At 47.5% G+C, this 11,070-nt stretch overlaps 1 protein-coding gene across 1 annotated transcript; it reads right to left on the reverse strand.

Annotated features, from left to right (window-relative positions):
- Window positions 1–1,116: 1,116 nt before the first annotated feature.
- Window positions 1,117–5,898, reverse strand: LOC34619515 (myosin-A). Its single transcript, XM_026337971.1, has 14 exons — window positions 5,824–5,898; window positions 5,523–5,657; window positions 5,141–5,284; window positions 4,739–5,018; window positions 4,455–4,585; window positions 3,982–4,194; window positions 3,588–3,779; window positions 3,207–3,432; window positions 2,956–3,071; window positions 2,651–2,834; window positions 2,320–2,481; window positions 2,037–2,149; window positions 1,752–1,897; window positions 1,117–1,522 (listed from the first exon to the last, which is right to left on the reverse strand). Exons 1-14 carry the CDS (start codon window positions 5,896–5,898, stop codon window positions 1,117–1,119), a joined length of 2,523 nt encoding a protein of 840 aa, XP_026193756.1.
- Between the last annotated feature and the right edge of the window lie 5,172 nt (window positions 5,899–11,070).

Below are 11,070 nucleotides of genomic sequence, written 5' to 3' on the forward strand. Positions count from 1 at the left end.
TGCAGTTCGCCCCGGATGGCAGAGCTCATGCAGAATGGCCTGGGACAGGAGCGATGAGAGGCGAGCATGATTGCAAGCCCACACACTTCTCTATCTGCAGCAGTCCCAACGGACCAGCTGATGCACAATCAAAACCAATACCATGCATTGTATCGCACGCAGAAAGATTGCACTAAGTAAGCGAAATAACTTTAGTACTATCTCGGAGAAATTATCTGCTTCACTTCTTACTCAAGTAGGATTGCGCAGGGAGGACAACAGGGCCTCTCGTACAGCCATCACACTGCCAGACTTTGGCACGCGCGCAGTGCTTCGCGCGGATCATAACTCAGCAAAGCATCATTTCAAACCAGAGCGCTACACTCTTCAGTATGCAATGATTTGAGGCGCCTAAAGGCTATTCGTCCGTTGTCCACGTCTTACTAGACTTGCCTTGCAGATATGCACAAAAAGACAGGCAATTGAAGGGGCGATTCAAAGGGCGCAAGATAAATACTTACGAGTACTCACTCTGCTTTGCCCTGTGATAGTACTTTAGCCATTCTTCAGCTAGGGGTGGCTGGAGATGGGCAGAGTGCAGAGGCAGTACACTATCGTGCGTTGTTGAATCCAAGCAGCATACAGTGACGTCAGTATCTACATTTTTAGCGGATTTTGAGCTCCTGCGGCCCCAAGCTGTAAGAAACAGAAAACTGGTATTTTGAGCTGGCTGTCCTCACGAATATCTTTGCACATCTAAATATTGTAGGCTGCACCCACTCTTTGCACCAGCATACAAGAATTGATTTATGTTAATTTCTGCGTAGTAGTCCAGACAGGCCAATAGGAAATTATAGCTACATGCGCTGCGTCGTTTTCATGATCGACCTCTCATTAGAACAGCACTCGTGAAAAAGCTCCCTAAATATGGACGAAAGTGCTATTACAGTGGACAGTACAGGGCCTTCCTACTGGCTGTTGACTGGGGTCTTCTTGCGTTGCGCCTCTTTGGAACTGGAGAACTCTGGTGCCTCCGATTAAAAAATTGCTTCATCGTATCTCAATAGACTCTCATAATCTTATTCGGGCAACCCGATCAGTCTTGCCCAATGATCATCTTCATTTGCTTGGAGTTGCTTATGCCATGGTAGGCGTTCGGCTGGGCAAGCTCTTTGGTGGTATTTGACTGTATCCGCGCATCTCGAGCAGGAGAATCTGACGGCGTACATGAGCTTGCAGTCTAATAATGGTGTGTATATGCGTTGCGAGATTTCTCCTGAGTGTCCTCCTCTTACAAATTGCCTCAAGAGTTCTTACCAACGGCCGCATATGTGCTAGATGACCTCTCTGTAAAGCCATGATGCGTTGATGTGCATCGCGTGTCAAGAAGACCATTGTCTTTCCTATGCGGTAATCAGCAGTGTCTTTCAGTCCGGTGGCGCTCAGAACATCCAGTGACGCCTGACGCGAATCTTTGTGCATAGTGTCCATTGCGGAAAGGTTGACGAAGCGGTACTGACGCACAAAGTCGGCAAAAGGCCGCCTGCAGGTGAAAAAGTATACGCACTTCTTGGTGATTTCATTTCAAATACGAGCTTCATGATCCGATTGGCAGCTGCTTCAAATACGGTGTGTGGCAGGCATTGCAGCATTTCCAGCAAAAGCGCCCCAAGATTCTGCAATGGAGTGAGCTTTCAGTCTTTGGTATCCATGCGTCGCTACACATCTGAATTCGTTCTTGTCAAAGTGACTTTGCCTCTGATTCGTCGTACCTGTATGAATAGCCTACACTGCGCAGCTGTATGGCTTCCAAAATGGAGAGTGCGCGGAGCTGCGGGAGGATCTTCCGTGCGTTGAAGTGCTTGGGCAATTTCTCGTCGTTTGGTTTTACACAGCGAATGAAGTGTGGCTCTGTTTCCTGCTCAAAAATTCAGACCATAAGCAAAAATGGTGATGCATGTAAAGATAGTTTCAGCAACACACACTTGGAACACAGAGCAAGGGTGGCAATTTCTTTCCAGCTCTTCCAAAAGTTGTGCCACTACCCGTCAATTTACTTCAATGATGGATATTAGGTTTTGCAGCTGAACAAGGAACTGCGAGCCAATCAGCTGGCCTTTCATAAGCTTCCCACGAACGACTTCTACTCCATCGTAAAGTTGCGATGCCACTGCATAAGAACGCACGATGGCAGGAGAGCGAATATAGGAATAGATGTAGGTGGAACCGTGTAGGGTAGTGAGACAGGTTTCTTGTCTGAATCGAATAAACCGACTCGCGCTGAAGTATATTTCTGGACTTAGTTGAGTAGTATTAAAGTTTTTTGTCTGTCCTGTGTACCGAGGTTGGTAGAGGCGCTAAGCAGCTCCGCGAACTCTGCCCGCAGCTGATCCTTATTCTTTGCAATGAAGCCTTCGGTGCAATAAGTGATGTTTCCAATGCAGTGACAAATGGTGAAGTCCAAGTCGGATCCTGGTTTTTCTGACCCGCGGTTTCTTGCTTCTGTATCACATGAAAAAAATGATATTTTCTGCTTTTTTGCGCGCTAGTGTAAAGCAAAGAACACACATTAGTGACAGGGCGATGCAGTGCAAATATCCAAAGCGTGTAGCACACAGCTTGAATACTAGATCCAACCGGTACTTGAAGTTAAACATGAAAGAGAGCATACTTTTGATCTGTGCTTTGACTGCTGTCGTTAACTTTGCGTCCGTGCTCCCGGGACTAAGGCAGCTGTCCTCTAGCAGACTGAGCACTGAGTTCTTCTTTGCACACAGTAAGCTGATGACTGGTTGCGGAGATTCGAAATAGAGCACTTCAGTAGTTATCCCCTCGCTCTCGTAGAGCGCAGACTCCTATGAAACACATACCAAATGATCGCAATAAAAGAGGTCCGTTTCTGCTGTCTACGTTGAGTGGGGACTGGCTGTAAGAGCAGAGCGCCTCAACGTGTCTACTGTGGGATCAATGGCTCACGCGTGTAAACACGAGATCAACGAACGTTGCCTGAAGCAGTTCATTCGTGACGTTGATGAATAGCTGCTCCAAAGAGTTGTTTTTGAACACCTCGAATCCAAAAATATCCAGAAGACCTGCACATGAAAAGTTTTGCAGGGAGATTCGAGTTGTATGCCCAGCCAGCTTTACACCACGCGTTACACATGATGGAGCAAATAGAAAGATATATTTGAATTATTCAGCTCTCGCTCCCAGGTTGCCCAACTCACCGATAAAACTCTCCATTCCTTTTGGATTACTGATATTAAAGTTAACTTGGCGCACAAGCCACTCAAAGAGCCGCTCGAAAACGCCCTTGCACAAGGAGTCCTTCAACAATTCACTTTGATGCTGCGTCCATCTGCCCTTCACCTCGTGAGAACCCGCTACAGTCATACGCACCAGCAAGGCCTCCTCCACTCCCTCAGCGTCAAGAAATAGGAGCTCACATGCTTTCTGCAGTCATAAATAAACAAACTCGTAAATAAAGTGCGTCTACGATTAAAACAATTTCGACTGCTCTTATTGTTTGTGTCCTTATGGCGGCTGGCTTTCCGGCAACTTGTGCTATGGTGCAGATGCCAGCACCAATTTTTTCACAATTTTTACACCTCGAATTCCTTTCTGTCTTCTTTGCAAATCACGGCGGCATCTGGGAGCCCATCGATTGCCTCATGTCCAATCTGGACATTGCCGAGAAGCAAAACTCCAGACACGAGAGAAAGAACAGATTCCACGATCTCTGTATCCATCCCCATGGACTGAAACCCGGCGAGCACCTCAACAAAATCCTTTGCGTCGTTCTGGGTTGCCGCAAGACCAGCACAGAGAGCCGTGGGTAGGTCAACTTCAAAAACGCGTATTATTATTTTCTTTACATGAGGAGCCAAATGTTTGCAGCAGTGAAGTCATCCAGAATTGCACGACAGTTGCTCACAAGTACTGTAGTCAACTATGCCTTTATACTGCTCTGTGTTCGGGAGTCCCTATTTTACATTTTCGCACCTTGCCTGGAATATCGACGCAATGAGGGTTCAGCAATTTATAATCTTGGCACGTCTTTAGTGCTAATTTCTTTCTTAGTGGCTCAGGTGCACCTTTAATGAGCTGATAGAAAATATGATAAGACCGTTCATTCTCGGCCTGTACCACCACCCGGGATTTCTCGAGAAGAAAACTCTGCACGTGGCCATGCTCAATACCGCCTCCCTTGCCTAGCTGCAAAACCAGAAATCTAGAAACGCATTTCAACAAGGATTTTTGGGGGGCCTGCTGCAATCTACGAACAGATACGAGATGAGCAGCAAGCATTAGAACAGCTTGCAGGCGAGGTATCTGTGGTCAACGCCGAGAGAGATTATTTTGCGTACGCTGAACCGCTGTGCTTTCGGTAGCGCCACACTAAGCGTTTACGTGAAAAATGGAGCTTTAGCGGAATCCTGATAATTTTAAAGGAGAGCTGAAGTAGATCAAGGTACCTGCAGGCGGACGAATTTCCCAAAACGACTCGAGTTGTCATTCAACGCCGTCTTTGCGTTTCCAAATGCCTCCAAGACTGGATTTGCCGCCATCACTGCTGATTCTATTCTCGTGTCTCGGGCTGAGTAGACTCCAAAACAGTGAATCATCATTCTGGTGGTTAAATACATTGCGTGCCCATGTCATCCCACCCAAAATACCAAACGAAGACGATTCCAGAGGTAGCAGAAGAGTAGGGGCCTATCCCTGTAAAAGACTAGCAGTAGGGGTGTAAAGGTCTCACGCTTGACTGCCGCTTCGATGTCTCCAGCTGCGCTAGCGAAATATCGCATGATGTGTTTCGTGGCCTCGGTTTTCCCTGCTCCCGACTCTCCTGAAACAAGAATTGTTTGATTTATCCCTGTCGAGTTCATATTGTCTACAGCTCTTCGGGCGATTGAAAAGATATGCGGAGGAAGAAGACCTGGATTGGCCGCATCGCCGTATTGCTTGATGGTGTCTTGTGTGGAGCATCCCAAATCCCAGAAAGGATTTATGGAAACTAGCAAAGGATCGGCCAAAGTCTGAGCCGTATGTGCAGATCAAAAAGAAAAATAGTGCTCAAATCGATTCTGTTCGTTGTTCAGGACTAGCACGAGCTAGACAAACGTTTTCCAAACCGAACTCGGACGAGGACTTGGCTTACATAAATTGTGTCGTGCAGGTAGCGAGTCTTGAGCATTTCAAGAACAGAAGCAGCGTTTGGATGGGCAAGCATTCCAACATCTGCAGTGGCTAGAGGATCATAGTTTTCATTGCAGTAAAATAGCTGAGTGGCTTTTGCTGTAAACTGAGAGAGCACCCAAACATGCACCAGGCAGGTTTGCCTAAATAGCAACGTTCCTGTTAAATTCTGCATAGTAATTTTTACGCTTGATCTACATGTGCTTATAATTCATTGCACCACAGGTGTTCGTTATTTCTAGAAACCCTCTGTGCCAGTGAAGTGGAAAGGAACTACCAAGACTTCCACCGGCAACGGCCGATAGGCCCCTCTTTTCAGAACTGGAATATAGGAGGTAACGGACTTCGCTCTCAGGATTGGCCATTTCCCGCAGCACGACCTTCTGGCTGTCGGATGCATCGATTACCACGCATTTTGAATACAAGGCAGAGGAATCCTCCGATACGCTCGGTGCGGCATCGCACCAGACATTCATGCCCTGCTGACGAAGCATATTACATTGTATGTAACAAAATAAATCTGTCCTCGAACGGGATATTGCGTGCTTATCAACTGGATCCAAGTCGCTGGCTGGTTCTTAAGGGTATTTGATTTTGCTCTCGTTTGATCGTAAGATATCTGTTGGGAAGTCGTGCAGATCTTACTTGAACAAGGGCCTCTGGAGCAACCGATGGGTCCTGGTTGCATTCTTTCTTTTCTTTTCCCCCAAGTGAAACCATTGTGGCTGTCCGCCGAAGAGGCAACGCTGGTTGTTAGGTGAGAGATCTGCGCGCGTCTGGTCACTGCTAGGGCTGCGAGCGTTAAAGCTGTGGATCAACAAGCAACGGCTTAGCCCATCCGTAAGTACACCTGCGAAGGCCCGATATCTCACTGAATTCGCAAAGTGAAACCGGCGCAGCAGTGCGGGTGACCCAGACACCTCGGGGGATGACGGAAAATGTGCAGATGACCTCTGCACACCGCCGTGATCGCGTTAAATATTTGAGTACCTGCATTAAGTAGCAAATAACTCAACGAAAACTCCTGACGGACTTACTAGAACTTCCTTGAGTACAGCAAAACATTCCCGAAAGGCGGCGTGCGCCGGGAGTCGTGGATGGCCCCCATCATTGTGGCCACCTATCTGCTGACCAAACGCGAACCCTCATGCTTGAGTTCCAAGCCTTGAGGTGCAGAACAAGATTACCTGAGCGTCCTTGAAGTGAATTATACAGCTTATATTTTGTTGTTCACTCGCTCGCCAACGTGAGCTACCGCGTCTCCCCCATTAGTTGTTGGATTTGGGTTACGAGGCGATCTTCTTAAAGCAGCATTCATTGCAGTCTTAGGCACAAAACCTTTGTTCATATTTTAACTCTAATTTGACCAATGTCTGATATGCATTGCTCATCATCTTTGGGATATTTCTGGTGTGTGTCCACTGGTGTGCCGCGGTTGACTCGTTCTGGTCTGCGCGGGTGCAAGCAGAGTCCTTTCCCGTCTGCACCCCACACCGTGTGCAGACATCAGAAATCGTTTGTATATCTACCGTGCATTGTTCAATTTAATGCAATAGAGAGGCACAGACGGGAAGAGGATCTCGAAAAAACAGCTGGCCCGCTCCACCCCACCGAGCAGTGATGTACCACTTATCTTCTGAAGGTGTAGCAGCCACCCTTTTCACCATATATGCTCTACTTGAGCCTATTGACACATATGCATGGCAAAATCTCTGTATTTTAGCTGTTGCCGCTCTCCCTCTGCACAGTCTGACCCAACGCCGAAGCCTTACCTAACCTGTAGCGGGCTGGACCATATTTAGGCAATTCGTACTACGGCAGTCGTATTTAACTGGGAATCAGTCACAATGAAAACCTGATTGCGTGTGTGCTAGATAATTTGTGTCTTTGACCGCATGTAACTCTTCATCTAAGGTCTTCGAAAGACTCGTATAATTCCAGACTCGACACAAGCATAATACAATGTACTTCAGTGTTTTGCAGGAGGGCTCCAGCATTCCCCTGGCTGCAGCCCTCAGCGCTCTCAGCACTGTACAAGTCTTGACTGAATTTTCTCAAATAGATTAGTCAAACGAGTAGTGGTCCGCGCAAATACAAAATCAAGTCTCTGAAGATGATGCGAGCCGACAGGACTGCTCAACAGGCTGATGGGTAAGGTCACACATTGATTGCCTGAATTTCACCGGAGCTAGACCAACTTGGCGGGAAAAGAAGCATGAACCTTTTGAAACGCGACTGTCTCCATGAAAACAGGAAACCTGCGTGCAGCAAGCCTCCCGGATTCTAGAAGGATATAAACTGATCTGACTCTAGACATTACTGTTGGACTACCGGAGGCCAAATGTCAACATAATATCCATATCCTCGTCGACATTCTTTGCACATCGGTCAAGTTCATCCTTTGGTACACATGTCACGGCTCGGGGAATCGCTTCATTATCCCTAAGATTCAATCACATCTGAACGCATTGCAAAATCCCCAGGAGCTGGACGTACATTCATTTGTGTGTTTTGCTGAACCGTTCCTGGTATGTATTGTAAAGATGTTGTCTACGCTCAGATTTATAAACAGGTACCCTCAGACATTGTTGTCTCTCCATTCGTGCTTGTGACCCCTTTTTGGCATGGAAATTGATGCTGCTGCGCGCAACGGCTGTATTAGCATGCGGAGATTGCTCTACAAGGTACTGCAAAACTCCTTACCTGCTATGTAGATTTTATTACATCACATATTTTACTTGTCTTCTGTTTTCTCTTAGCAGGAGTCCCACACATTTAAGCACTCCAATGACAGCAAGCCATCGTGCCGCAGCGATGGGTTGATTCGGCCCCTCATTTGCTTTGATAAAGTGTATGCCGTTCTTCCTGTATAACTTACTTCAGCAATTAATGCGCACACCAGCCGTTCTCATTTGCACTGCTGTCCCTTTTCTGCATACCTTGGGAATGGTGCCAACGCAGGAACACTTCAGCTGTAGCGCATGCAGTAAGTCTCAACGCACAGGCTGATACACGAGAGCGCATGCTTTGAACTGATGGGTGTAGGCGGGAGAGAGGAAGACGTAGTGTGCTAGACTACTCTCAAACATCTCTTTTACCACACTGGTTATTTGACTAACAAACATTTAAGAATTGACTAGGTGGTATGTGTGCTTGTATATCTTTATTGCAGAAAGCTAGTAGGTAGATACACTTGGACTCATTGCTATTTGCCTGTGGTTGATGCTGCGTACATTCAGTTTGGAATGCTCGCAGTGCTTGCAGGGTGCAGCTAAGTAAACCCTAGCTGCCCCTTTCCCTTCGTGTTGAGAGCTCTAAGGGGCTTTGGCTAAGGGAAGCAGGGAGCTCTTTTTGAAAGATAGTAAATAAATTCCTATTATTCGATCTTGAATTCTGAGAGTGAAGCTTCTTCCTACAGAGACTTCAGACAGACTCCGATCATTCACAGGTAGTTGCACCCATAAACTAGCACACCGGAACACATATCGAACTAAATTTGTGTTGCAGCCAATAAAACACACGAATAGCCAAAACAGTTGGTCATACACTTGATAAATATCACTTCAAAAAAGCTGGGATAGTAGGAGGTCCCCAAATGGAGCTACCCGTGTACACCTAGACTACGGTGAAGGCATTGTGTGGCCAGACCAGCTGCAATCAACGCTACAGAAATCTACACAGAGCTCCTAGGAATTACAAAATTCGGAATAAAGACAATCCCCGGCAAACACAGTGGTACGGTTTCCCAGGAAGATTTTCGAGAACAGGAGGGCAAAATAACTTTGTGTTATCTTGCCTGCTGTGTATGCATAGCCGCTTCGGACATTTTGTTCTATAAGACAGTGAAAACGTGAAGTATGTGTTGTTTTGATGCGACTTTGGCTTACTACAAGGGAATAAATGACTGTTGCGTAACGCTCCATCTAAGATATCCGTGAGGAGACACTTCGCTCGATACTCCATATTAGCGAAATAGGATGTTGAATATTTTTATAACACATCTCCCTCCTCCCCTTGTCCCTGCCCCTCAGAGATTCGACATGAGGAATAATGGCCAGTTGGGTGTGCGTAGCTGCACACTCCAAGCACTCCGAGCATTCACAGCTGGTTGCAAGTAGCATGTAGCGCAACTCCACGAGCCAGTTGTGTCCATTTGCACTGAGCTATCGCTTCTCTGCAGTACAGAAGGGCACCCTTGCTCGCTACGTTGGCAGTATGAAAGTTGCTGGAGTCCTATGACGGGGCATCTTAAAAGGTCAGCTAAAGAAGAAGTTAACTGACGCAGCTGATTACCTAAAAATCGATATGATTTCTCAGATAGAAGATTAACTCCTATGCACACAGTGCGACTAAGCCAGAGGAAGTTGGTTGCGGACATCAAGGCATTTTATCCGTCTCCAGATACCATCACAATCGAGGCAAGCTGCGCCCAGAGCATTGTCTGTCCCCTTCTTACGCGTCTCACAGCACTACCATGACCACCTTCAGCCACCTTCAGCACGCCTTTAGCATGAAACGGGCAAACATTAATGCTAACCACAGAATTCGTGCACCCGGTGTTTGGGGGCCCAGGGGAGGTGACCACACGACCACCTCATCTGTAACTTGAACTAATCCTAAAAAATACTGTCATACGATGGATATTTTCAATAACGGACCAAATCGACGGAGGTGGACTTCAATGCATGCTGCGCAGCAACAACAACCCCTCCCGAAAGCCAAAAAAGCCCGTACAAAGGGGGCCAGTGCATGCAGCGTTCGGTCATAGTGATTGCCAAGTACGAAACGTGCGAGAAAAAGAATACGAATGTCAGCAGCAGATGTGCGTACTGGGGCGTTCCTTCCAATGATAGAATGTCGCCAACACATCGAACACGTCTAACCCTTCCCACTCAACAGGCAGAGTTGTTAGAGCGGCAGTAGAATTGTTTCCTTTGTTGCCCAGTTCAGTTTGACCACTCTTAAAGACCCGGCTCTTGTCCTTTAACACGGAATGGACAGCAGCCAGAGTCTTAGTTTTCAAGAGGCTCTAGAGGGCTGGCGGGCTGTAAGACAATGCGAAACAAGAGGCCTCATGGAAAGCGCAGCCTGGTGAATATTCGCCTGTATTTGCACACCTTTTGTTTCCCCTTTTGCTTGCTGCATTGCATTCTTCTGTGTTTCTGGCCACGCGCTCGCTTGCGAGTCACTCGGCATGACTGGCTCTCTCCTGATCTGAGAACTGCAGCTCTGCAGTACGTGTGTGTGTGTGTGTGTGTCGTGTGTGTGTGTGTGTGTTTATCCACCTGTGCATACACTTGAACGATTCTGTTTGCATTTGAATACGATTCTGTCGGGTGGCTGTGCAGGCTGCGGGAGTTTCTTGGTTGCTCGAGAAATGCAGAAGTCTCTGCCTCAGCCGCCCTAGCCGTCCTCGATGAAGCCGATGAGCTGAAAGAGCTCTCAAGCTGTTGTGTACCCGTAAGCTGGCCTTAGGGTAGAAAGAGGACTGTAGCAGCATAGCGGGAGTCGTTGCTGCCTGTCATGTTTCCGTGATACGGCCCCTCTATGGTGCCTCTTGACAAGCAGCTGCCCTGCTGCATCATTTGCAAGCCATTGCATGCGCCTTGCCTGCCTTTCGTTTCGCACTGTGGCTTCTTCCCTTGTCATATGTCTGTCCATTAGACCCCATCTCTTGTTTGCCCTCCTGGGTTCTGCCTTCTTGCTGCTCCCTTGCTGCCCTCTGCATGCTGTGCAAGCGCCGCGTGGATGTCGAATGGCACTTGTCTGCGTCTGTATGTGTGGCGACGCTTCAGAGGGCCCTCCACGCAACCGCTCTCTTACGGCGAGGAGATTTCTTTGGAGTTTCATCTTGCGCATCCAACGGCGGATGCCTGCACATGTGTGTTTCTT

The sequence above is a fragment of the Cyclospora cayetanensis genome, unplaced genomic scaffold, assembly GCF_002999335.1.
Source record: "Cyclospora cayetanensis isolate NF1_C8 unplaced genomic scaffold, CcayRef3 CcayRef3_contig_217, whole genome shotgun sequence".
Taxonomy (NCBI): Eukaryota; Apicomplexa; class Conoidasida; order Eucoccidiorida; family Eimeriidae; genus Cyclospora; species Cyclospora cayetanensis.

Bases quoted from the DNA above. Each gene is read 5' to 3' on its own strand.
- LOC34619515 (XM_026337971.1), bottom strand. From the start codon at position 5,898: ATGGTTTCACTTGGGGGAAAAGAAAAGAAAGAATGCAACCAGGACCCA. The intron at 3,433-3,587 runs GTGTAAAAATTG...TTATGACTGCAG, and splicing joins AAGACAGAAAGGAATTCGAG to AAAGCATGTGAGCTCCTATT. The intron at 2,150-2,319 runs GTACACAGGACA...GTTCTTATGCAG, and splicing joins TAGCGCCTCTACCAACCTCG to TGGCATCGCAACTTTACGAT.